The 27,637-nt window shown below is 44.6% G+C and overlaps 1 protein-coding gene across 3 annotated transcripts in view; it reads right to left on the bottom strand.

Annotated features, from left to right (window-relative positions):
* The window catches only part of Plxna2 (plexin A2), a 205,182-nt gene that overhangs the window by 7,807 nt on the left and 169,738 nt on the right, over positions 1-27,637 (bottom strand). For 2 of the 3 annotated variants that reach the window (XM_063272193.1, NM_001105988.2), the window contains exons 14-29: positions 21,455-21,572; positions 19,402-19,538; positions 18,419-18,586; positions 18,081-18,174; positions 14,304-14,543; positions 13,735-13,878; positions 13,206-13,440; positions 11,646-11,788; positions 10,894-11,162; positions 9,051-9,117; positions 8,722-8,868; positions 7,990-8,149; positions 7,512-7,615; positions 3,825-3,924; positions 2,632-2,822; positions 1,454-1,623 (exon numbers count right to left, since the gene is read on the bottom strand). In XM_063272193.1, the coding sequence (XP_063128263.1) occupies positions 1,454-1,623; positions 2,632-2,822; positions 3,825-3,924; positions 7,512-7,615; positions 7,990-8,149; positions 8,722-8,868; positions 9,051-9,117; positions 10,894-11,162; positions 11,646-11,788; positions 13,206-13,440; positions 13,735-13,878; positions 14,304-14,543; positions 18,081-18,174; positions 18,419-18,586; positions 19,402-19,538; positions 21,455-21,572 (2,487 nt within the window). Of the gene's footprint in view, positions 1-1,453; positions 1,624-2,631; positions 2,823-3,824; positions 3,925-7,511; positions 7,616-7,989; positions 8,150-8,721; positions 8,869-9,050; positions 9,118-10,893; positions 11,163-11,645; positions 11,789-13,205; positions 13,441-13,734; positions 13,879-14,303; positions 14,544-18,080; positions 18,175-18,418; positions 18,587-19,401; positions 19,539-21,454; positions 21,573-23,582 lie in introns of all 3 variants that reach the window. The other variant, XM_063272194.1, reaches the window with a different exon arrangement.

The raw sequence follows: 27,637 nt of genomic DNA, 5'->3' as shown, positions 1-27,637 counted from the left end.
AAATTTTCCAAGAGTCTTTATAACAATAGGTATTGTAAATGTGTTTATCCCCTCCAAGCCTCCTGTTGTAAATTTTGCTTGTCCTCCAACCTGCAACCCTTCCTTGAATCTAAGAGGAGCTGCCTCAGCCAGCCTTGGCACAGCTCTTCTATTCTGACCTCCTCTGGCAGAAATGGACATGTCTAAGCTCTTCATCTTGGACCTTTGCTATGTGAGGTGTAAGCCACGTGACTCAGCTTTATCACACTATCACATGGGGGGCGGGGTGCATTACTGTTGCTTGAGTCTATCCAAAAGGCACAGAGAAGCAAATAACCTTTAATTTTCTCCTGATTTTAACCAATACTGGGCTCAGCATCCTGCAAAGCAGTGGAGACACCATGGATCTGCTTTGGTAGAGCTTCTGAGTGTTCCTCATCTACTGCCACTGTGACCAAAAATTGCAGATGAGGAGGGCCGCAATATCAAAAGAATGAAAGTCTATTCCAAGGCCCCATTGGCTCTTTTGAAATATTTTGCTGGTTGCTAGGACTTTTGATTTCCAAATGACAGCCTGAACCCATCTGTGTCAGCTCTGTTTTCTGGGGATTGCTGACTCCAGACAGCTGTGTGGGCTTCCTGCCCAATCCAAATGTTTCTCTCCTTTGTGCTCATCCTAGAGGAAGCCTTTGACTCTGGCTCTTGGCTAATTCTCGTCTGGTCTATAAGCTAGTCCTTAGCATGGTCTGTAGGAACCTGGGAGGGGAAAGTTTCATGCTAGGTGCTATCAGAAGCTGCTTCTCCCACCACTAATCTGAATGTGGAACTCACTTGAAAAAAATCACTCTTTCAGGACATTATTTCTGTTGCTTCCTGAAAGCTATGCTGCTGAGGTTAAAACTTGGCTTTAAGAGATCAAGTATGCAATGAAATCTCATACTTGTGGGTTTGTTAAATCTAGCAAGTACCAGCCTCATGCTCAGTGCTGGCCATCTTTACCAAGGGCCCCAGCTCAGAAGTGCATCTCTCAGAAGGCTCAATAGTGATAAACTGCAAAGCTCCATTGTGGGTTTCACATACAGCTTTGTATATGTTCCTTAGCTTCTTCCTCTTGACAACTAGAAGATTCTACATCAGAGGGAGCAGTTCTACCAAAGGAAGGGTCACAATGGTAAGGCAGAGCTCAAAAATGTATGCAAAGCTCAGGCCAGGCAAGGACCACTTGGAGCAGGCAGCCTTGGGGATGATGTTAACTCTGCAGTGTGTGTGTGCGTTTGTGTGTGTGTGTGTGTGTGTGTGTGTGTGTGTGTGTGTGTGTTGTACAGTGTTCCAGAAGTCAGATAACACAGCCCCCATCTCTACCTCCCATCTCTACCTCCCATCTCTACCTCCCATCTCTAGCCTCTGCTGGTCCCCGATACCCAAAATGCTGGGTGTCCCAGGTGCCACTCCCATTGAGCTCCCCTGGGGTTACCAGTTGCTTTTCCAGGTGTGCCGCACATCTGTGTCGTGGATACTGTGTCTGTCTGCCTGCTCATCCAGGAAATCAAACATGTACTTGATGGCTAGGGGGAGAGCACTACCCCTGTGCACAGTGCTGAACAAGGTCTCAAACAAGTCGTCCACAAATTTCTGCAGGGTGCCCTGTGGGAGAAAGTGGGGAGGGGGACAGTGAAATGGTATGTAGGTACCAGAGGGCAGCAGAAGGCAAGCCAGATGGGGCCTTGGACCCATCTTACCTTGGAAACTTGTCTGAAATGCAGAAGGGTGTAGGTAGAGGGATAGGAGTGAGGTAGAGTACTGAATAGGATATTGTGGAGTTGGGAGGGACTGACAAGTCTGGGAATCCATAGAAAGAATCTCTCTTCTAATCTGTGGCAGTGTGCCCTGAAGGTATAAGTTCAGGGCATTTGATGGGAAGATAGGAAGTGAATGTCCTAGAATAAACGAGAGAATTCAGTCTATAGCGGGGCTTGGAGGGTAGGGTGGGGTCTGACAGGAAATATGAACAGCTTTATGGTGTTAGCAGCATAGGCTTGAGGTCTAGCTTCAGGAGAACCCAGGCACAGCTCTGATTCACAAGCTTCATGGGTTCTAGAGGCAGTGACAAGCTTAGACCTAGGGTCCCAGTCTCAAGACAGACTTTGGGACTAGTAGAACTCCTGACTTTCTCAGATGCTTTCTGGTCATCTCTCATTGATATGCTGGTCATATTAAACAAAGTGAAAGTGAAGACATGATTCTGATAGACTAGTTATGGACCATTCTGGGAGAAAGTCTGAGAGCTTTAAGCCACTGTGTTAGAGTTCCTGCAGCATTGCAGTGGGATTGTGGGAAGAGACTTTGGGATCCAGCCTGATCTCTAAAGTATAATATCCCTGAAAAGCTTTGTTTGTTATCTCCAGGGAAAGCAAGAGGATGCTGCCTTTATCTCCTCTCAGCCTAAGACACAGTGGGTCAGGAGGGATAGTCTTTTCTTAAATTGCTGGTACAACTAGTTTTTTCTGTTTGTTTGTTTGTTTTTTTCTCCTACTCAACTAGAAAGCAGGTTATACAAGACAGAGATAGTAGAGGCAATCAGAAGCACCTGTAGCAATGGGTGTTTGTGCCAAAGTTTAGGGAAGAGCTAGGCCTGGATAGTACAAGAGTTACCTTGGTGGCTAGAAGCCGGGTCAAGTAGATCTCAGACACCATTTTGCTGCCCCGGTCGCCCTCCTTCTGGTCACCATGGTCATGGTTCTTTACCAGATGCCAAACCTTGACACCACTCTCCAGGTCTGGGGTGATCATGGGAACCCGGGACCGGAGGCTGTCTGGGCTGCCTGTGTACCTGAAGGAAGAGTCTGGGAGAGGGAAGGGAAAGCCAGAGTGAGGCAGGCTAACCTCCTGCTCGAAGCATTCTTCAGGAATGCCAGCTGCCTGCTGCATCTATTCAGAATAAACGTGCTTCACCTTGAAAGGCCTCTTGGGACTACATATTTGGTGAATAGTTTTATGGATCCTTGGTTGGAAAGAGGAGCCTAAAATTTCTAGAAAAAAGATTTAGAAATTTTAAGAGCTCAGACACAATTTGGGATTTTCCTCTCTTCTGATGTTTCCAGCAATGAACAATAATCAAGTAAAATGTCAGCTGGATGTGTACACACAAGCACTCTAGAGATTCTAGATAGTATTGGGCAGTGGTGACTCATGCCTTTAATCCCAGCACTCAGGAGGCAGAGCAGAGAGTTTTCTGTGAGTTAGATGCCAGCCTGGTCTACAGAGCTAGTTCTAGGATGGCCACAGCTACACTTAGAACCTATGTCTTAGAAAAAAGTCTAAACAATATTAGGGTTCAAGTTGTAATGATCCTCTTTGGAATTAGCTGGCACTTCTTTTGAGGTCCTAGAATGTATTTTCTGAATTCTTTTTGGAACTGCATTTAAGTCCTGTAGGTTCTTTCAGGTGGATAGTCTAGTGCCTTTGAGTGTACATGCAACCAAAACAGACAAAGTGAGATTGAAGCTTGCTGCTCAGAGAAGGCTGGGAATGGAAGTGAAAGAATGATTAATTTTGTATCCCAAACTAAGACACTTTTGACAAAAGAGGGTATAATTACCAATTCAGCTAGGGTCACAACTATAAAGTGGGATAGGGGAACCTCTAATCAGGGTACACACCTGCTACACTAACTCCTTTACCTGCTGTCTCTTCTCAAAGGAGACACATGGCCCTTAAGACTCCTCAGAAAGGGGACAGAGAAGCCAGTACCTTTGTATGAAGGCATGGCAGCAGCAGGTCTTCCTGCTAAGGGCAGGAACAAGTGCCTGGAACTTGAGTTTCTTAATTGCACTCTGGCTGCTTACCGTATCTGCTGATGGATGTCCGAGAGATGCTGGCAGAGGCAGGGATGTTGTAGGAGGAGGTCTGCTTAGGGACCAGAGCCACCACTGATCTGTCTGACACCTAAGGAGAGCACAAAAGAAACAAACAAACAACACGGGAGAATTGAGGTGTCTTGAGAAGTTACGTACTTCTAGGGAGTGTGGGGTCAATAAAAGTTCAGAAATATTACAAAAAAAATTATTGCCTTTCATGTCTTTCATCACCTGACATGTAGCCAGTTTCAACTAAGCAAACCAGTTGGCACATGCACACACACACACACACACACACACACACACACTGAGAGAGAGAGAGATTTCAGAAAATTAGTATGAATGAATATAAATGATGTCATTAATAAATCTGAAATTGATTATACACTTAAACTAATTCTTTTAAGATGAGCTAAATAAAGTATATTGTTAATACTATCTCAGCAGCCTGTTTCTGTATTTTTAATAGGACTAGTGAAAAATTTAGCATGACACACTTTATTTCTATTGGGCAGAAGGGTTAAATTCAGCCTCCCATCAATCTTGTGTTCTGGATGGCTATTTCCATTTTACAGATGAAAGACTAGAAGCAGGGGTGAGCTAAGTTACTGATTCAAGCTCTCACCATTAATGTACTATGGAGTTGATATTTTCCTTCAGACCTGTCATCTCCAGAGCACATACTCTCCCCATTCTATTTCCTAATTTGGGATTTTATTACAAGTCACACTGGGGTGAGCCTCGTCTTTTCCATTGGCTCCAATTTTTTCCTGGCCTTTGTTGTATTATGCATTGGCCACCTTGAATAGTTTCACCAAAAGGGCATTTGCCCTTGGGGAGTTGGGAGAAAGATGGCACAGTGCCTTGTCCTCTGAGAAGATGCCAGGCCTAGCACCTGGCAGTTAGGGAAGGACCGATGAAAAAGGAGCCATAGAGAAGACATTTGGGGCCATCTTGATTTAAGATTGCCCTCCATCTAATAAAAACGGAGAATCCCCAGAATTGTGGTGATCCAATTAAACCCCTAACGCAGAGGGAATAAAACAGCTATAATAATGTTATGGGCCATAAAACATTCCTATTAAACCATTTTTTATTTTAACAATTTTTATGAACTTTGTAAGTTTGATTTATAGCTGCACCAGCCATAAAACCATCTTTCTGGGTCTTAAATTGTCAGTTCTTCTCTCCCACCAAAAAAGAATTAAATGTTGAGAAGTCAAACTATAAATGAACATTAGTGCTAACGAGATTCCCTGATAGCCAGCTTTAGTGATGGTGTTTAATTTTACCCTCCCTATAAATCTACAGGAGCCCAGGCAGCTTTTTACCCATCTCTTTGTTAATTAAGATGATTTTCTTCTTCATGGGCTCCAAAAGCCTTTGACTCCAGGGGAGACAGCAAGAGGGCAGAGTAGGTAAAGCCCCTGGGTTCTGAGCCCCGTGCAGCCAATATTGTTCCAAGGAGGTGCCAGTGTTTTGTCACCTCCTTCCTGGAAAGTCTCTGGATTTGCCCGCTATGTGTATCATCAGCACTTAGTCTATGATTGAAGAGAGGTGAGGGGCATTAGCCCTGTCTCTCAAGAATTCTTGCCACCACGACCTAGAAATGCTACTCTGAAAACTTGGTGAGGATGGGAATTTATCCTCCCAGCAAAGACAGTGACATTATGTATCATATTGTTGTCATCTTTAGGGAAAATTACAAGGTAACTTACATGGTCAATTCCGAGCCTAGTTACAAAGCTACCTCTCTTTGTGTTTGTCTCTTACTCTCTCTTACTCTATCTCTCTCTTTGTCTCTGTCTCCCCACCCCACCCCACCCCACCCCACCCTTGTTTTTTTTCCCCTCTTCTTTAGCTTCTTCCCGTGCTCAAATTACCCGCCTGGATCTGACCTTAGCTCTATCACCACTTGCCAGCCTCTCAGGGCCTTGGTTGTCTCATTTGTCACTGGGGATAATAATCATGTCTGGCAATTACTGTTGTGATGATTATTAAAGAAATTAAGACACATAAAGGCTGAGTAAAGTTCCTAGTATCCTGTGAGCACTCAGCATGTTTTGGTACTCACGTTGCCATTTTGAATAATAATACCATCTTCATCATCTCTCAAAGGAAGGACGACTCCCTGCAGTCTCTGTCACTCAGAACTAGAGAGTGGGAAGTGCCTTGTACTCAGCAAAGCTCAGTAAATATTTGATGAATGAATGAATATATAAATGGTAAATGACACGAGGGAATTGGAAGTGTTTTGTAAGAGGACCACAATAAGAAACGGGTGGTCTATTCTTATTGGAATACACAGGTTGGGTAACAGAAACAAGCCTTAAGGTATCAAAGATGGATAGAAGGAAGGTTCCTGTCCTTCGGGAACAAGATTTGGTGGCACAGATTTGGTCTCTTTTGGGCTTTCTCATTCACCCTTAATTGGTTCATTACATTGTTCTGGATGTACTCACCATGTGAAGGTGGTTGTGTGCGTGCTTATATGGAATTAACACATAACGATCAGATTACTTCTGCTTGTAAGTAATTGCAAATCTTCAGTTTGTACACTTGTTTCTAATTCTTTTCAGCTACCTTCCTGACTTCCCCTGTTATTATCTCCAGCACATAGGTAAATAGTTTAAGGTTGGGAGAAATTATAGAATTGCACCAGCAGAGTGAGTGTTGGGATAGAATACTTGCATCTATATACCTTCTCATCTGAGACTCAGATCCAGGTGCAGCATGGGGATACACAGGGGGAATGCTTTAGGGTAACCCCAGTGCTCCCAGCTTCTTTTATGTTTCAAGGCACTTGGCCAGCTTCAGGGTCTCCCAGTAGCTGGTTATTGGTAACTCAGTCTAGTCTGTCAGCTTCTCTGCATGCCTCTCTTTGTAAACCAGACACATAGGAGGATATCATTAATCACAGTCCCATGGGTCTTACAGCCTAAGTTACTTCCTCTGGTTGGCTTAATTTTCCTCAGTGTCTCTCATTTCTAGTTCTTATTTTAGGGCTTCTCCTGAATCCCAATCTGTCTGCCTGTGCTTAATCTTACAGAGACCCCTAAGCTGCGAGTGTTTCCCACAGAATGAATGCAGGGTTGGGTGGGTGCTTATATATATATATATATATATATATATATATATATATATATATATATATTTTGCTGAGATTTTTATGACTGTTCACTCCATGTGTCTGCCAGTATTACATATATATTCCTTATCACTTTCTATGCTGAATCTAATCTACATACCTGCTGAGGCACTCCATGCAGGTGAAAAGTAAGAGTGCTTTATTTTTCCAGCTACTGTAGACTTTAAGGGCTGAAGACAAATCTGTGCCTATTCTGCTACAAGTCAGAGAGCCAACGGCATTAGTAAGATGCCTGAGAAATGAGCCCGAGGCACCTTTTTGGAGCTGTCCAGGTATAGGACTTTGCAATATGTTGTTCCTTGTACAGCTGTAGAAGTACACAGGAGAGCATTACCAAGGCAGTCCTAGAGTCCATGTTTTGTAAGTCCCCCCAGTTAATCTATTGGGTAGTCAAAGCTAAGTATCACTCTTCCAGACCCAGGGAAGAAGAAAGTGGCAAGAGGAAAGTGCTTTGGCTTTTGAGGCCTTCTAACAGAGAAAAGAGGACATTCTTGAGGATGAAGGCCACAGGGAGGACCTTCCCTTACCTGGTAATGCATCAGTGTGTTAAGCCGCTTCCAGTCACCCTCTATCTTGGTGGTAATGTCCTCATCCTGTAATACCACTCTGGCAATCCGGCCTTGGCGCCACTCTGGGGTTGAAAGGATGGTATGGGTAGTCATGAGGGGGTAAGAGCGGAAGGGGCCACCCAGTCTGTGTGTCCTCTAGGCTTAGGAACCTTGTCTCCATTGGCTGATGTCAGGGGCAGAACTTTCAGACATCCAAAAGGGAGGGGCTGGGGGGAAGGGGCAAGGCGAATGTGGAAGAGCCTCATATCTGAGGGGACAAAGCCTAGGCGGAAGTGCTTCCCAATGCCTTCACCTGGCTAGGATCTAGTCATGCTCCTCTGGGGGCTGTGTACCAGGCAGAACTTCACATCCCTTTTCCCTAGCTATCTCATGACCTGATGGCTCTCTTGGAAGCCATGCTCCCCTCTTGCCCTCCTAGTCCGGTGCCAGATCCTACCCAGGTCCATGTCCACAGCCCTTGGCCGCTGGGAGTAGGGAACATTCTTATATACAGCATCGAGGATCTTCTCCTTGACTTGAGTGATGGTGTCACAGTTTAGTACCTTCACGGGGATCTCTGGGCTATTCTCATTGTCAGGGTTGACACAGTTCAGGATCTGTAAGTAGGGGATCAAGGGTGAGTTGGACATACTTATAAAGTAGTGTGTGTGGGTAGAAGCTGAGGCCTCAGAACCGTTTTCCAAAGTTTGTTCTTCTAATGAGAAGAATGTGGTTCTCTAGTCAGAGACTTGGTTTTTTCCTCTTCTTCCTGCCATCTACTGTGAGAGCTGAAGCCAAGTTGTTAATCCTTTCTCAAGGAAAAGGTTATCTACTTCTTAGATGGGTGGGGGGAAGGTAAGCTTAGTGTGAGGCACTTGAAAGGCTCAAGATAGATCCATGGGTATCAAGTGCTGGTCTCACTTGTCCTCAAAGCTTCTACACTGGAGAAATGCACATTTACTTTCTTTCCTTGCTGAGTGAAACTTGTTCTCCCTCAATATCATCTTGGGTAAACTGAGGCACAGGCAGATTTTTTTTGGCTCACCAGATGAGGGGAAATCTGCCTTCCTCTTTATATACTTGATATGCCCAGATTGGTCCCTAAGTCTCCTTTTGATAAATGGCCTCATTGGCTAGAAGGTAGAGAAGGGACAGTCCCAGGTGGTACTGGGGCTCTTGAACTCCTTACCAGAGTCTTGTACTCGATCTGCTGCCGGATGAGCTTGTCTTCACTCAGGGAGTACCGGGCCTCACCAGTGATAGCATCAATGGGGCCTTTCTCCATCTGCTGCTTGATTGCACAGTATAGCATGAAGAGTGGTTCCCCAGCACACTCCTGTGGGATATCAGGTCAGAGAATATGGATCTTGCCTGGCTCTTCCTAACATCCTCTAAAGCCAGGGGAGAGAGCCCAGGCCTACTTTGCTTGGGAGCAGACATGCCACGGAATCCCTGTACCCATGCTGTTTCCAAGGGCAGAGTATGTGGTTGGCTCTAGCCCTGCCCATTCCCTCTTACCTTTAGGAACTTGTGTAAAAGGAAAGCAAACCAGTTGGTCAGCATCTTCTCCGCCACAGACTCAGTCCTGGAGAAGGCAGAGGGACCAGTTACACAGGTGACTATACCTCGGCTTGTCATGTGTGTGTAAAAAGCACAGGGGTAAGACTGGACCCTAGCAACCCAACCAAACTCCAGCAATAATTGGAAGTGACTGCCCAGGAATGAGCTCTTTCCTATACTTAATGGGAAATTGCCGGGGAGGTCGTTTCCCAAGATTTAATTTTCCAAGACTCTAGAAAGTCAAGACATTTCATTTCTGCTGCTCTATGGTACCACAAACTGTTGGTGACACCTGATGTGGGTTGTAGACAAATGCTTATTCCATAGGCTGTAAAGGACTAGTTCCTCAGTTCCTTACTCTGTCAGGTCTCCTGGTGATGAAGAGAATCTGCCTCTGTGATTTCTGTAACTCAAGTACTCTGCAGTACATGCTAGGTACCTGCCTCTCCAAACATAGATTGTCACATGTTCAAATCCAGACTATATTATTTACTGACTATATAACTTTGGGTAAGTCACAGTCCTAATTAATTCACACTTTCAATGATTAGAGGTGAATCGGTTAATATATTTAAAATGCAAAAGATAACACCTGCCCCATAGTAAAACACTAGGTAAATAAGAATGGTTAGGCCTGTGATTCACATGCTCTCTAGGCTTTTAGGTGGAGAGCAGTGTTTAAGAGTTTAGCCAACAGTGGGGGTCTGTTTCTGTAAGCACCACCTCCTTCCCCTCCCCCAACCCAAGCTGCAGCTATGGGAACTTGGGAAGAAACAAAGCAAAGCACTGTGACAGACCTTGCTGAGGGGATGTGAAGGGGTATTTTAACTCCCTACACGTGATGCAAATTATACCCTCTGGCTGAAGTAAAAGCTAGGGCTGCTTAGCAATAAGGGTTGGGAGAGAGTGACAAAGGCAGAAGAGATTGCAGCTTTCTCTCTGGGCCCTCCCAGCACCCTCTTCCAGCATTGTGTTTGAGATTAGCTCTAATTTAAATACAACAGTTCTTAATGAGAGCCTCCAGAGCTCAGACTGGTGTGATGGGGCCTCAATGCTTATAAAACAAAGCCACCCCATGTGTGGCCTGAAAATCCAAAACCAGTGAGCAAAGGTACAGGAAGAGACTACAGGAAGAGCGTAAGTGGAGGTGACAGATCAATTCCTGCTATTGAGACCCCTAGATTTGTGCTTGGCTCCTTATGGCCTCAACTGAGGGTGGGTGCAAAAAGAGACAAAGGGTCTCTAAAATCTATGCCCTACCAGGAAAGTGGCAACTGAGGTAGGTGGTATATGCTAGCAATTCCAGGCTAGGAAGTTGGGCCCCAAATCTGCTCCTAATCTCTATCAGACCTAAGTATGATGATGGGAAATTGTTTGCCTGTGCTATTCAATCTGGTGGCCACAAACACAGGGTGTCTGGACACGAGGATTATGACCAGTGAGATGGAGAAAGTAAAATGATTCAGTTTAATCAACAGTGGCACCATGCTCAGGCACACAGCTCTGGAAGCAGAGACAGATATTTCTCTTATCTCATTTATGAGGAAACCAAACCACAAAAAGGCAGCACCTATGGTGTGAGGTCACAGAGATAAATGGACTGGGGTTCGAGATGAGTCCCGAGACAGGTACTTGGGTTGGGAGTCACCTGGTGACCAGCAAAGGATCACACTCCATACTGGGTTGGTATAAGGACACAAACAACCCTTCATGGAAGCCATTTCCAGGGGTTGAGGATATCGGGAGTCTATCTGACAAGGACTATAACTTATAACTGTCTTTCCCCTGCTGTGGGTCAGACCTGCGGAGAAGCAGCTTGGGGTGGTTCTTGTTCTCCAGGTTCTTGTCAATGAGGTCAGAGAGCAGCTGCTTGAGAACATCGGTGGCATATTCCAGGCGACCCTGAAGACCTGTCATGATGAGAGAGGCCACATTCCCACGGTCTCGCATGGAGAAGCTGCGCTGTAGTTCCAGTGTGCGGATGAAGGTCAGCAAGAACACCTTGTTGTTGATAAGCTGGGCGAAGAGTTTCAGGGCTTTCTCCACGTGCTGCTGTCCATTTCCTTGTACCTGAGGTATGCAGGATGACCTTCAGGGGACAGGCTCTGGATGTCCTTAGGACATGATGCCTGCTCTAGGACCCTCTTCATGAGGGCTGCAGCCATTTTATCCTCCAACTCTGTTATTGGGGGTTGTTCTGTGAAGGTTATAGTCTTCTGGGTCCCTTCTACTGGTCTGGGAGGTGAGGTTCTGAACAGCACTGGCAACAGATGTACCTCATTTCCCAAGGACCAAACAGGAGAAGATCCATCAGCTTATTCATTTCCCTGTAATTTCCTCTGCCCTGACTCATTCTCTTGAGTAAACAAACTAAAAAATGTACAAACAAGCCCCGAGTCATTATTTTTAAGTCTATCACAAACCACTGTTGTTCCCTCCCCATTCCCCCTTTTAAAGCTATTATGAACTACTGGTTCTTTTCCTTCATAATTCTATCCTGCCCCCTGGATTTCCTGGGAACTCCTGGCTTGCAGAACCCCAGACAGGCAGTACCTCCAGCTCCCGAAGAACAGGGTGGTCCTCGATGCCTGGGAACAGTACTCTCATGGCATAGGTACGGTAGTCCAGGTAAGGGATTCCTGATCGGTCCAAGTCACTGGTTAGCTCATTGATGTCTGTCTGAAGCTCCGCAAAAGCTGTGAGAGTGAGTTAGATAGGGAAGCTTAAAAGGAGTTCGAGTTCAAGTCAGGGAAAGGAGAGAGGGAAAAGCTAGTCTGAAGGAGGAAGCTGGGGTACAGAGGCAGTAGGTTAAAGGAGTGTAATGAGGAAGGTACCCTAGGTTTTGGCTATAGGTTGTATACTACAGGACTTTAAGGATCTCCTAAGGCATGGTTACCAACTTGAAGTTATTAGTAGTGGGAACTTGAAGAGATGGAACCTGGGAGAGATCTTAGGGATGTGCTTTAAGGGGGTTGTGAGACTCTGGGTTTTCCTCTTTGACTTTTTGCTTGGCTACACACTTTAACCACTATATGCAGCCCCACCACAGGCCTTTGGTAACAGGATTAACTAATCATAGCAAATTTCCAAACTCAACCGAAGTAACTTAAAAAAAGTGTGTAGATAGCCAGAAGTGTCTGTGACATGTGTGTCTTTGTAAGCCAGAGGATAACCTCAGGTAGCATCTTCAGAAACACCTCCTCGGGGACAGGCTATCATTGTGGAGTTGAACAAAGGTCAGAATAAATAAATTGATCACCTTCCCCTAGGAAGAAGAAGAACCAGAATGTGAAAACCTTGGCTGTCAAATGCTCAGCCTGCAGGTGAGTTCAGGCTGTGAAGGGCTCCCAAGGGTCTCCCTGGCTTCCCAGGTCACAGGGTAAATCTTCAGGCTTTGTGCTGGGGTATGAGGGAGATGGGAGGATTTTGACCCATATCTCCTGTACAATTCTTCCCCATTATCCAACAGTCGCTTGCTTGTGAAAAGCCACTTGCCATAAGAGGAAAAATGTTTTGATTCCTAATTGAGCTGTTTATCCAAAGAGCCTGCCAGGTCCTCAGTATGAGAGAATATCAGGTACGCTTGTCAGTCACCCTGTGGATGTGTCTGTGTGGGAGATGAGAGAAAAATACAATCTCCATTCCTACACACATCACACCCAAGGCTGTCAGCAAGTATGGCCTCTGGAACATTCAAACTACAGTAGAGATAGAAAACAAATCCTAGGAGATGAAGAAGGCAGGGCTCTCTTATGTTCCTGGCTGCGGCTTCCATTAGGAAAGGGATAAACATTGGCAATTAAAGGATCTGGTCTGAGACAGTGAGGCCTGGCAGACTCTTACTGTGAGGACATACTAGTCCTAAGAGAAAGAGATGGTTGGCCAAAGTGTGCGCTGAATTGAGGTAGATCAGGGACAGTGAACACAGCCAGTGGACCTATCTCCTCATGCTTGGACATCCCTGGGTCTTCTTTAACCCCAGAGACAGGGAAAAATAGAATACGAAGGCTTGTGGAAAGAAGATAGAGATAAAAACAGGGTTTGTATATAAAGAGGGTGATGAGATTAGTGAAGAAGGAGAAGTCCAGGAAGCCAGGATGCACCTGCACTCACCTTCCTTGCATTCCAGCGCCACCCTGGACTCCAGGTTGTCCATCTGCATTTGGAGCCGTTTGAGTGTGAGGTCATTTTCCCTAGACTTGCGCTTGTAAGCGATGAGGACAATGATGACGATGATAAGAAGGAGGCTTCCACCAGCTGCAATGCTGATGATGGCTGGCAGGGTCAACAAGCTGTCGGAGATGACACTCACAGAGCCAGGGGAGAACACCATCCCGCCCACGTGAACCTGTGCATTGTACACACAGACATATAGGTATAGAGCTCTGGTGTGTTATCATATCCTACACTGTTACACTGTGAGCAGTGGCCGGGCAGACTACAACAGTACCACGCATATTTGGACATTAAGCAATTCCTTCCTTTCTACTTATGTGTTCCCAACTGCTATCCATTTTGATGTAGGACATGGAGATGAGGAAACATGGAGGGCACGAGTCAGAACTGAGGTGGAAGGGAACCTTTCTTCATGCATACATGGTCAGGCTGGGCATAGGAAAGAGACAGAAGAGGATTCACTCACCATGACCTTGTGCTGTCCTGTGAGGTTGGGAGGTTCACAGAGCAGTTGTGTCTCAGACACAGTGACTGTACAAGGTGTCTCTCCAATCATTACTGTGTAGTTGAGTTTGGCCCCTCCGGAGGCAGGAGGACAGAGATTTTTGCCCTGTTGAGAACAGGTGTCTTAATGAGGAGAGTTGGTACGTGCAAGCAGATATTAATTACCTACTTAAAAAGAGATAAAGGAGACAGGGTGGGGCAGCAATGTAAAAACCAGTAAGCCTCCATGACTGATTTTAAAGAAGACTTCAACAAAGCACAAATGAAAGGAGACCCCCTCCCATGCAAAAAAAAAAAAAAAAAAAAAAGAGGTGTTTAGGAAAGAGGAAGAGAGGAAAGAAAAAGAAAAGGAGACACAAAATACAGACAGATATGGATGGAGAGGAGGACACATGGTATTTAAGGGAAGGTGGGGTGCAACAAAACTCCTGTATGTTAGCACCTAGAGATTAAGCCTTCTCAAGAGAGAAGGGCCTGTAGCACTCTCTCCCACCACTCTCCAGGCTTTTCTTCCCCATTTATGTTTCCTACCTTCAGGATGATGGGTGAACCTGGCTTCTGATCCAAGATTCCAGTGGGGCTGAGCAGTTCAAAAGTTGGGTTGGGGTAGTAGATGAACTTGGTGTCATTATAGATAAGTAAGGATTGGACATTGTTAAAGAGAAATCCAAACTCATCTGGCCGCTCCACAGTGTCCAGACCTGGACGGTAATCACTGGTCAGAGAGGGTGCCAGACAGGTGAGGGTGGTTGTGTTTACCACTGTGCATACCTAGGAAGCAAAGAACAACATTCAAACCTGACCACCTGGTGGGTGAAGGTGGGTCTGTCATCTTCTCTTGCCCTCTGTTTGCTTGACTTCCTTCATTACATATAAGGCCCTTAAGAAAAATGTGGTGATAATGCATTTAACCCCTCTCATTTATTTATTAACACTGTTTTGAGCACCTGTTTTCTGGCAGACACTGGGCTGAGAGTCTGGTGAACAGAATGAAGTAGTCTCAAGGGACAGCTCTGGATTAATTAAACAAGCTTTATAAGCTACTCCACAGAGGGCCTGGGGCAGCACAGGGCACGATACTGTGAAATGCATGAATGGATGAGGAACACTCTGGTGGGAGGAACCAGATGCTCTGGAAAGTCTGTGAGTGTGCATGGCCTAAAGCAGGATTCATGAAAGATTTCCCTCAGAAGTAGTGAATGCTTTTATCTGAAGAATAAGAGCCTTGCCTAGGCTAGTACAAGAAGAAGCTTCAGCTAGAGGAGATAGCAATGCAAAGATTGAAGGTGTAAGAATGTCTGATGAGGACAGTTGCAGTGAGGGAGCATGTGTGGGGGTTGGGGTGGGAGTTATTCAGTGTGGAACGGAAAGTGGGGAAATGAACTTTTTGTGCCTTGAGCAGTGTTCAGCTAATGCCCAGCACAAAGTGCTCAGTAAACAGAATCTTGCCACTCAGGGCCTTTCTTTTCTCTGGCCACATACTCCTCTATCTGCACTCAGAACTGACACTGAGCTCATGCTCTCCTTTGTCTTTTGATAGAGCTCTGGTCTGCCATCAAAATTCTACTGGCTGGTGCCTGATTAGCACCATCTCCTGTTTTTTCCTACAGTGGTTGGTTCTGAGGCTAAGACAACATCCAACCAAAGAAACTACTAACAGACCCATTGCAGGGCATGGGGTGGGAGAGGGGGAAGCAGATTCCAGCTTGCTCTCCTCCTAACTTTTACTTTGCACCACAGTTAGCTCAGTTTCACTGTGGGAGCTGGGCTGTCATAGGAACAGCCTAGAACATTCTAGTATATCCTGCCTAGCGTGTGTGTGTGTGTGTGTGTGTGTGTGTGTGTGTGTGTGTGTGTGTGTGTACATATATACACACTCAGGCTCCATGACTAGAAACAGGTGCCTATGTGAAATAGTTGACAGCACGGAAAAGAGTTGGTATGTAGAAGTGATGTCAGAACTTTGTCCAAGTCTTAACCCTTCTGAACAAAACATTTTCCCTGGCTTTTCTGCTGTGCTAGAGATCAGTTCAATTCCTGTCCCTTTCCAACTTAATGTCCATGCCGTGGTGTATCTGGGGATACTGATAGGCATAGGAGAAACAACAGGTGCAGTTAAACGAGTACAGCTTGTCAACATCCCTATGCATTTTGAGGCTTTGGGCCAGTCCTCCTCACCATCTATTGGGAACTTGGAACACAAGCAAAGGAGTAGGTCCAGGCAGGCTGAGGCTAAGGTGGGGCCCAAATGGAGCAAAAGGGCAAAATACATTTTTCCTCATACCATAAAGAGAGACACTGGGCAGCACTTTGAGGCCATGTTCTAGGGACACTACCTCCTTCTTCCACACCTTTCATCCAGGCCTGAGAGCCCGGCTACTCCCAGCTACCATATAGGCCTAGAGTCCTCCAATTCTTCCCAGCAGGTAGAACTATATTTAGTTCCTGGAAATATTGTAGTCATGGTGTGTAGGTTGGTGGCAGTGCAGGACACTATAGCCCACAAGATATAGATAAATCTTTGGAGGAGAGAAGGAACCTCACCTGGCCTGTGGCTTTTTCAGGATGTCATGTAAGAGGAAAGCTCAAACCCTATTTTTTTTGTTGTTGTTGTTTTGTTTTGTTTTGTTTTTTGTTTGTTTGTTTTTTTTTTCATTGAGGATAAAATGCGTTAGCTTTTGGGAGTCACCCTTGTCTCCCTCATGCTTTGCAACCAGGCAGCATTCCTTTAATGGAGAAACCGATGACAGAGCCACCCCTACCCCAAACCACCTCATATCATACCATGCACATTCCATAACCATCCCATGACTCTGTACCAAGAAGCCAGGAAGAGACCCTTATGGCTTAGAGACAATTGACATACACAATCAATCCTCTCTATAGTGCCATCCTTCCTATGAAGACTAAGAGAAGCTAGAGCTAGCCTGTTCTTATGCCTGAAAGGTGGCTGCCTTGGCATGGGGGTTCTTTCTCTTAAGAATTTATCTGTAAGCTGTATTCTGATTGGCCATTTTGGAATGATAATAAAATCTGAATTTTAAAACTTGTACTTAACTTTTGGAGAAGGAATGGTTTAATCTTCCCTGGGTATGAGTGCAAGGCATCCATTCCTAACACCTCAGGTCCCAGAAATTTAACAGGACATCAGTGATTGTAGGCTCAGGAAAGACTTAGCTGTCAGTAGGCAGATAGATTCTTCCTGTGATTCTAATTCTGAACTTGGATGAAGGGAGAGTGTGTTTACCAAGTTAAATGTGCTTAGCATTTCTAGCGTAATGGGAAGTCACAACCATGAATACCTTGTGATCAGGGGGGCAAGTTATCTATCCATCTGGCCTTAGTTTCTCCTCTATGCAAGGAGCGTGTGGGATCTGATAATCCTTAACACATTTTTTGGTCTAGCCTGGCATTGTGTTATTTTGTGCACCTCTGTTTTCCAAGGAAGCTTCATCAGGTTGAACATGTGTAAGGGATAAGAGGAGAGACATCTTCTACCTTCTCAGCTTTACTAATATCCCAAAGGTCATACAGTAATAATTATAATTCGCAGTACTAATAATAATGGAAAACAGAGCATCTTCTGTATTATAAATACAATAATGTACAGAAAATGCAAGTTAAAATGAGTGAGATGGTACTATAGGAACAAACTGAAAACTTTCAATAACTTATCAGACATTCTGTTCTCATCAGAATAAGAGAACTTTTTGAAATTCACAGACACTCATAGCTAAATGGAATAAAATTATGCAGCTATGCAAAGGACTGAAGATGCTGTGGTCGTCTTCCCAGTGGGTCAGAATTCTCTGTTGACATTAAATATTAATATTAATTCCACGACTGGCTTGTTCAGACACTGCAAAGCAAGTCTTTCAGCCATTTACCTACAAGCAGCATAAGATCACAGAAGGTAAAGGACTCGATTGGAGCCATATAGCCCACAAATGGCAGATTCTTATTTCTAATACTTCCCTAAATGTGGAAGAAGAACTTCTTTCCATCTCCCACACTGTTTCTCATTTATCCTTTAAGGGAACATTTTTACTGAGGTGAACATAACCCTTTTGTGTTGTATCAAATTCAGCAGCTAGCACTTTTAGACCTTTGCTATATTACCTGAAATTATAATATAATCACATTAGTTTTTTGATAGCACAGGTGTTTGGAACCATGACTACAGAGTCAAATCATCAGTCAATGTCCCTGTCTAGTGATCAGGCATCCATATACCTAACCCCTAGCTCCCAGCCTTGCAGAGAGTTATGGTTACTGGAACCAAGAAAGGGAAGACCAAAGGTTACTCACATTGACTGATTCTTTCCCATTGAACTTGACTCGGATCCTTGGCTCCTGAATTACATCCAAGTTGAAGCCTGTGATGGTTAGGGGTGTGTGTCCACTGGAAACAAGCAGAAGCTAGGTTAGGTAAAACCTCTTAGGTTTGGTAAAGTAAGATTCAACCACTAGGGTCACCAATATGACCCACCCTTGGGCTGTAGGGCTTCTCCAACCTCATTTCCCTCTGGGTGAATCCTATTAACCTCACCTTCCTCCAGATACAGTCCACCAATCACAGTGTCTTCCAGATGATGTGTCCTGCTAACCTTAAATCCCTTTAGAAGTACCTCACCAATCTCACCCACCTAGTGATGCTCCACTCTGGCTCAATACGTTGGACCCGTGGGTCATCTATGTACTCGAACTGTAGACTGCTGTCTACCCGGGCTCTGTCGACACTCACGGAGACAGGGACTGGTCCTAGTCCATTGGATGATGGGGGTGAAACACAGACAATCTCATTCATTGACCTCCTGATGAGGAAACAGAAGGGATAAGACAAAAGAGATGGGCATGGACTAGCTTGAAAGGCATGTCCCTTGCATGTATGGCCCATGATACATTCTGCTGTTTTCTAATTTTCTGTGCTACAGAAATATCTTCCATCATTGTCCCTTTACCTTTGCTGGATTGGGAAGGGAGCACAGTAGAAAGATTAACGAATATGGGGAGGGACAAGGCTCTAAAGATTTTGGAAAACTCCTTTTTCTGAATTTTTCTAGACTATGACTAATCAATGCTTAGGGTCCAGTCAGGTTGTCGATACATATTCCTGTCCTCTGTTAAAAACACAAGGCTTGCTCTGGTAGAGTTTATAGTGCAAAGCTCTCAGGTTTGTAACACTGGGCAGACTGAGGCCTAACCCAACCCATGGAGTCTTTCAGAATTCACCTTAGTCTGCATCCTCAGGGCTCATGGTTGTGGCTGACAATATTAGATTTTTTTTGATATTGTTGTTGTTAAACTGTTTTGTTTTGTTTTTTAAATGCACAGAAGATGATCTGGAGAACAAATCTGTGCTTAAATTGCTGAGACCATGTTACCTCCATGAGTCTCAAGTCCCTACTGTGAAACTTAGCCTGGAGAGCTGCTGGGAGTATTCCTTGTCTGTTCTAATAACCCTTGCTTCCAGTTCCCTTTAGATGTTACCAGGCCCTCCAATCTATGGGACATAAATTGATAAGTGGTATACATTTCTAACAGTGACTAGCATGTCTGAGCCAAGAAGAGGGGAGGCAATGGGCATGCCAAGGCAACAACACCACACCATCCTTCAAGTTTACCTTACCCATAGAATTCGCAGGTCTGATTGCCCAGGTACACTGCCACGCTGCTCCCAGCACCAAGGTAATGGCCTGTGATGGTCACCATGGTACCTCCTGACTCTGGTCCCCGGATTGGGCTGAGTGACAGCACAGAAGGATTCTTTGAAAAGAAACAGAGAAACATTCCTTAGCTTAGGTCCAAGGCTATAGCTAATGGTAAGAGGAATAACAATCATGGTGGGAACTAAGGTAGTTTTCCTGCCCTCAGTAGTTACAAACATTGCTTTTTCTAGGGAAGGTGAAGGGCTGCCATATATTAGAATTAATTAACTTCCTGGGAAGTCTTGTACTCAAAATACTGAAGAGAAAGCTGATATGACACTGACTAATCTATAAAGTAGTTTGCATATTGAGAATAATTAGAAAATACTACTTTATACAGAGCCTGTTCTAAGGTTAGTTGTTGTTGTTTGTTTGTTTTTGGCACAAAATCAATAGGGCTGAGTGAAATGTTCTTGCCTAAGGTGGATAGACTGCAACTTCTAGGAATGGTCCACGTATATGTCCTCTTTTCCTGCCCTAAGCACTGAGACCTCATTCTTAGTGCCATCAGTAAATGTTAAACATGGCTTCTCTGATCCTTATTGGTGGATGAGAATATTACTTGCAAGCATGCTCACTAAGCTCAGTGTAAAAGCAATTAATTAAAAGAAACCTCTAGCCTATGATGCACCAAGCAGTTGACCCAGATCAGAAAGAATTGCTTCTGCCTAGTGGGTAGTGCTGTAATCAAAGGCAGGTGACACCATACATAGCTTGGGAAGTGCATTTAACTTAGTGAGTGGATTCTAGTCTGTCCTAGCCCCTCACTATCTATGGTCCTGAGGTGGGTCATAGGATTATTATGGATTTCAGATTGCTCCTTTGTCCATTGAGGAGGGTATGATGGGCTTGTAGCCCTTCGAAGCTCTGATATTTACAACTCTCTCCCTATCTTTTCTTTTTGCTTCCCATGTCCCCTGGGAAGGAAATGAGGTACAGTGACTGCAGATAGATTGGCAAATCTGAGAGAAAAAACTGTATAAGAAAAAAGGTAGTAATGCCAAAATGAGAGTATAGGCCTGGAAGCTTTATAAACTAAGTAGGAAAATGCTTTAGAAGTAAGAGAATTTTGTGACCTAATGATTTTTAAAAAACTCTTACTAAGGCTGGTTTGACCCCATCCACTGTTGTTAACACTTTTTAATGAAGAACTGAGTGTGGAGATGTAGGTAAGATTTAGAAAAGGAACTTAAGGACCCCCAGTACAATGTATTCAGGATTAATTGGGCCTAGGGAGACTCCAGGACCTCAGAAGCAATTTATTGATTCAAATTTAGAGCCAGCCTCACAGAAAGTTTTGGTATCAGAACTGCCTAATGAAATGTTTTTCGGGGTGTGCATACATGTATGTTTAACTATATAGACATACAGAACTGTCAGCTCATAGATTCCCTCTCCTGGTCTTATGCACAGAGGTACATCTCTGCCAGATTACAGACTCTTCTAATCCTTAAATATCCTTAAAATATCCTCATCAAAAATCAAAGCATATGGATAAATATAAACCACTTAATTAGTGTGTCTTCATTAGGCTAGAATTAGATCATAATGTCACATGGAGGGATAAAAGGCAGCCTAGTCTTTCATCTAGAATCCATTTTCTAAGAAAGGGTTAAGTTTTTGCCTTACTTAGAACTCTGACCTATGGTCCTCTGAGATTCCAAAGTTTCTGGGTTTTCTCTCTGTCTCTCTCTGTCTCTCTCTGTCTCTCTCTATCTCTCTCTCTCTCTCTGTCTCTCTCTCTCTGTTTCTTTCTCTCTCTCTCTCTCTCTCTCTCTCTCTCTCTCTCTCTCTCTGTCATGTGACTATTCAACCGCAGAAAGACAATCTTCCAAGCAGGGAGGCTAGAAATTCCCTTTACTGGTCATCATGGTCTGCCTTGCTAGGAGGACCAGATGAGAATTCCCTGGGAGAAGTCTGGAGTAAATGTGTGTCCTTGTTGGCTATGTGGCTAGCCTTGGTCCCAGTACTTACCACAAATGTATACTGCTGGTGGGACTTGGTCATGAACTCTGGCTTGCATTCCCCAATGCACAGGCGCACAGGCCCAGATGTGGTACCCATAAGGGCATGGCCCATCTCACAGACGATCCTGAGAAGACAGCAGACCTCCCAATAAGAGGCTTGACAAGGCTGCAGTCCCCACTCATTTGCTCAGCAGTCAGAGGGTGACCCATCACTGTCTTGCCTTAGTGCAAGGCCATGGCTCAGTTTAGTACCATTGTGACCATGAGTTTAGTACTGAACTCTGGGCTTTGTCTTATCTCCAGAGTGAGAGGTTGAATGTGGTTACATATAAAAAGCTGTGGGTGCCTCTGATATACCATTCCACCCCCATTCCTGTGAGTACTTAGTCCAATGCCTCACCATGGATCATGGATTGGTGGAATGAGTGGACTGTCCAACAGAGATTGAGGGGTAGTACTTAGTTGGTGTTTTCTGCTATGCAGTAAGCCAACACAGCAGCTCTCCCTAAGAGCACACGGGAATGACTGTCACACTGATTCAGTTGTAGTCTGTTTCCTGCAGTGAGCTCTCAAAAGCAACTAGGTAATCTGGTGAGATAGTGTGAGCATCCAAACAGCATCTCCCAGCACAATGGCAGAAGTTCATGGACGTGGGTGAGTTCATTAGGTGCCAAGTGACACTTAATCAAGGCTGAGCATTCTCAGTGGGTGACATGGCCTTGGTTAGAAGTCACGTCTCCCATTGTCAGGAACATTGGAGGAAGATGCTCTGCACTTTCTCAGCAGGTCAGATCAATAACCCCTGGTGATTTCCCTGGCTCCTGAGATAAGTTATAGAAGAATACTAGTCCCTTAAGTAATGGTGCCTTTCAGAAAGGGTGGGCTGTAGGGGATGGGCAGGAGAGAATTCTACAGTCTCAGCAAACAGGGGGCCAAGAAATGAGGAAGGAAAGCTTCTTCTTGCCTCCCGACACCATTTCAGATTGCAAGAGCGGTGCCCATGCATCCATGCTAGGCTTGCTTGGGGGGGGGGACCAGAAAACAACCCTCCTTCCCACTAATCTCCTGTATTATCCTGGCACAGTGTGAAGACCTGTGTTTAACAGATCGATGCTTATCTGAATCGTTTCTCCAGCAAAGAAGGTAACTAAACAAAGATTTCATTTCAATGTAATAAAATGAGCATTAAACAAATCTCTCTCTCTCTCTCCTTCACACACACACACACACACACACACACACACACACACACACACCACTGCTTTCCATCTCCTTCATAACAGTTAATCCTAAATGAGAACATTGACTCCAGGTAAATATTTACTTAACGTACTTTAACTGTCTTTGTGTAAATATTTACTTAACATATAATAACTGTCATTTACATTTAGCATATAAGATGCAATAGAAAGCACTTCAAGGAAGAAGATTCTTCATTTAATCTATCTATGAATAAATAAATTTACTATGAACCCACATAGCATGATAGCAGCCAAGTTAGGGTTGGTGTGTAGTCCTCTCCTTAAACCTCATTAGTGAAGCATTGAGAAGCCTAATCTAAGGCGTTTGGTTATTTTCATGCTGATACTTGCTTGGAGTAACAACTCAAATACTGTTCTCTGGTGCGGGTGGGTCCCTGCTTTTGTTTTGGAGTCCCTGATTTTCCTCAGCTCACCCTTTGGCCCCTAAGAGACCTCTGGAGAGTCAGCTAATTCTTGTGGGCAGTGAGTGTGGGAACTGTGAAGTAGATAAGCTTTTCATTTCTTCTAATCAAGCCTGGCTCTTTCTTCATTCATGGCCCGTATATACTCTGTGGGAGAGATCCTCCACGGGAGAGGGAGGAAGCAATTATTGTAGGTATGAGGTTGTGGAAAAAGGAAATTGGAGGACATGTGAAGGTTACAAGCAAGAAAGAACTCTAGGGCTTGGGCCTGGGGCTGTTTGAGAAAGGAGGTCTAGTCTGGCCTGCTCAACTGTCCATGAAAGACTTAGGAATTGGCTGGGCAAATTGCCTTTCTAGGTTCTAAACATTTTCTTGCTTGGGGTTCATGTTCCAAATGCTAAACTTTATGTATGGAGTCCCTGGAGGAGGAGTGATAGGAGGTGGAGCCAATCCAAGTATCTGGACTAAGTACCTGTAGCTGGCTCTGAATGAAATCCATGCTTGAATGGGCCTGAGGCATAACATCCTCTTTTAGCAGCTGAGCTCTGTCTCACCTGGCTGTAAGTAGGGAGAGGGCTGGGGTCAGGAATAGGCTATGAACAAAGGGTTTGCATGAGCACATCTAAGAAGTTATACTGGAGTTTTCAGAAAACCAAGCAGCATTGTGGGTGAAGTGCAACTGTTTCCCTCTTTTCCCCTTTTGCTCATGATTCCTGCAAGGCAGTTTGGAGAGGACTTGAATTTTCATAGAACACCTGTCCTAGCTGAGGGAGATGAATTACAGAAGAAACATGCTACAGAAGTGGAAAGGGCTATGTAGAAAAATAAAGATTGTGCCATAGCAGAACCTGTAACTTAATAACAAGAGCTATAGCTGGTGATGGCAGAGGTGGCCCACAAGATGGGACCCAATATCACATTAATCCTCTGCTCCAGGAAGGGTCTTATTATTTCTGACTTAAATACAATCAAGATTCAGGGATGCTACATGACTTATTTAGGGTTACATTCCAGCAAGTGAAGGAGCCCTGATTGAAAGATAGGTGAGCTTTGGTTTCAACTTTGTGTCTTTAATCACTCCATTTTGTGGACACTCAACCCTTATCTTGTGAAAGAACGTACATATGTATATATGTATGTGTATGTATATGTATGTATTGTGTGTATCTATATGTGTGGGTATATGTATGTATTGTGTGTATGTATGTGTGTATAATATGCATACATGTATGTGTGTCTATATGTATGTGTACATATATGTATTGTGTGTATGTGTATATATGTATGTATACACGCACATATATATTGTGTATATATATGTGTGTGTGTATGTATGTATGTATGTATGTATGTATGTATGTATGTGTGTATGTATTTTGGACAAAGCCTCACCACATTTTCTAAGCTGGCCTCCAGTCTCTGGGTTTAAGCAGTGTTCCTGCTTCAGCCTCCTGAATAGGTGGATCTGTAGGCATGTGTTATTGCACTTGCATCAGATGCTGGATTTAATAAAAATCTCTGGATGCTTTAAGTGAGGGACAGCACAGGCATTACGCTAGTGACAGATTTTGATAAATATAGGGGACAACCCCACTCATTTCCTTAGTCACTTGATGTCTCCTCTTGGCTGTGGACCACCACCGGCATAAGGGTATATTTCGTTTCCTCCCCTAAGTCTCATTTGTATTTTCTGGTTTAATTTCTTAGAGGCTTCCCAATTTCCATGTCCTCTGTGTTCCTGGTATCTTTGAGACTCCCTATGTATTACTAGGAGGCAATGACTAGAGATAGTGAAATTTGCCCCTTATAAAATGAGTTGAGCCAAACAAACTGTCCAGTTTCCATATGAAGATTTAACTCTCAATTAACAGAGGGGTTCTAGAGTCACATTAGTACCACCAATAAGATTTCCAATTGGTGAGTGAGTGAGTGAGTGAGTGTGTGTGTGTGTGTGTGTGTGTGTGTGTGTGTGTGTGTTGCAGACTCTATGGGTCATATTGTTCTAGCTTCCTGAAGACCACTTAGGTGATTGTACACATCAGCTGTTCCTAACTTACAGATGGGCCGTTCGAGAATCAAGAAGCAAAGTGACTTGCCCAGTGCTATTCAGTTCATCAGTAGTTGAACTATAGCTTGCCCCCAGGCTCCTGGCACCAGCACAGTTTTCTCATTACCCTTACACCACACTATCTCTGACAGACCTGCATAAGTGGTGGCTCACTTCTTGGGGGGAAGCACAGAGGTTCAGCACCCATCTAGTTGTGTTTGAGTTCACAGATAAAGTAGACAAGAGGGAAATCAGTTGAAATCAAACCCTTGTCTCAGGAGATGCTGAGTTAAGTCTGGACATGCATTCCACTGCCCAGAAAATGTCCTATGGCTGAATCGTCTTGCCCTCCACAGACATGTGGGGTGTTGATTTTAGGACTAATCAGAACTTTTAAACTGATATTGACCTAATTGTGGAATGATAGATGGCAGACACAAGCATATGGTGAATCATTACTGCATACGCTAATCCTGCTTGGGGCCAGGATTCTGTACTGAGCCCAGTTAGCCAAATTCATCTCTTGGAGACATCGGTAATGATTACACCTGCTGCTCACTGCCCAGGATGGAGGCTTAATGATGTTAACAAACTCTGAAACCTTAGGAGTGGTAATGAGCCTGGCTCAGCTGGAAACCAGGTTGCAACCAGTGAGGCATAGGGTGTCCTTCACTGCTTCCTGCCTGTCCTGTGCCCGAAGCAAGGAAAGGGGCAGCTTTCAAGGGTCACCATCAACCTCAAAAGGCCTGGGATGACTGCCTCCCCAGGGTCCTTTCATGACTACATGTCCACTTCATCTGGGTACTTTCTTCCCCCGGGTAAAGAAGTATACTTGACTTCATAAACAGAAGTCAGAAACTAAAGTTTCTTGCAGTCCATTAGATGAAGGTCATAGACTAAACGGCTTGCTGAAGTATCAGAGCTGGTAATTGGAGGAGCCAGTGTCAAAACAGTTTAATGCAAACCTTGGGCTAGTTTTGAGTCCAGCTGCCTGGCACTTCATACTCCTCACCCTAAAGTCTGATTCCTCCAAGCCCCCAAGCTGGACTATGGAAAGTTCTTGAGGTCCAGGTGGATTTGGGGTCTATGTGTCCAAGTGTCTGGTGAAGCTTTGCAGGGCACAGGACTCTAGACCATGTGACTGAGGCTTCCTGTAGGTGGTCCTGGCTCTCAATGTTTATCTCCTAATGTGGGTTCCCTAGAAATACTTATGCATTCCTGGTTGCCCTTCCATAGGCCTAGCCATCACTCTTTCAAAGCTCATTCCTTAATAGGGATAAGGTTATCATAAAAGAACAGGACCTGAAGAATCATAAGGATCAGGCCAAACTTATCTCTTCCTTGCCTGTGGCCAGTGGCTCTTACACTTCTCCCAAGAGTCTGGCAATTTACCCCTTCTGCCACTGAATTTACCCTTCTCTGAGCTATGCTAGAATAAAGGGCCTTTGAGGTTCAGAGCCATGGGTGATGGATGAGTCATGGAGTATCCAGGTCTTTCTTGCCCAGAAGTTGTGGCCAGTGTTGGGGCAACAGGGAAATAGGCCTGACAAGGAGTTAAAAGATTTTAGTTCTGATTCTGCCCCGATATTTGCTTCCCAAGTGACTGGAGAAAATAATCTCTCCAACTTTTATTCTTGCTAGCTTTTGAAATAGTTTATTTGCCAGAGTCAGAATAGTTAAAACATAGACAGTGGACAGGAAAGTGTTCTGTACACTAAAAATTGCTGATGGAAAATAAAGTGATGTCATTTTTATGACTGCCACTGAGACTGGCTCTCAGAGGAGCCAGAGGCTACAGTGTTAACAGGGTAAGAGAGAAAATCCTGAGTTAAAGTCAAGATCTCATCAGCTCCCGACACACAGAGATGCACCTTCAATGGATGGAGGAGCCCTTGACCCAATGTCATATGACTGAGCATAAAGGATCCTCTGGTGTCTCCCTTCCCTTGTTCCTCCTTGTCTTTCATCCCCCACTTCTGGACCACTTCCTGCTCGCCGACTAGTTTTCACTGCCAAGGGAACACCCCACATTGGAACATATGTCACTCCTGAGTTCACCCGCCTGCCCGCCACTACATGCCTATTTTCTAATTTCCAGCTGACATTTCCCTTAGTGAAATAAATGAATCCGCTCCAGTGGAGGCCCTGTTCAGATTAAGCTACTGTCAGAGCCCCAGGCACTAAACAAATTGTTGTTCACAGCCTACCCGGTAGGGTGCATTTCAAGGTGGGGGGGGGAGCAGTAGGAGGGGCCAAGAGTTCCCAGAGAGGCTTTCAACATTCATGCCAGCAGGCAGGCAAAGACTAAATGAGGGGCAGTAAGATCACCTGGAGCCCTGATGCCTGAGGAGAGTAGAATCTGGAAGCAACTGGAACAAAGCCTCCTGGGAGCAGAAGACCCTGGAAAGACCTCTTGGGGCATTTTCCACAGGAGGAGGTGATATGAAAGATACTTGGGGAAGCCTCAGAGAAGGAAGTAC

Source organism: Rattus norvegicus, chromosome 13 (assembly GCF_036323735.1).
Source record: "Rattus norvegicus strain BN/NHsdMcwi chromosome 13, GRCr8, whole genome shotgun sequence".
NCBI classification, from domain to species: Eukaryota; Metazoa; Chordata; class Mammalia; order Rodentia; family Muridae; genus Rattus; species Rattus norvegicus.
This window is presented reverse-complemented; position numbering and strand designations above follow the sequence as displayed.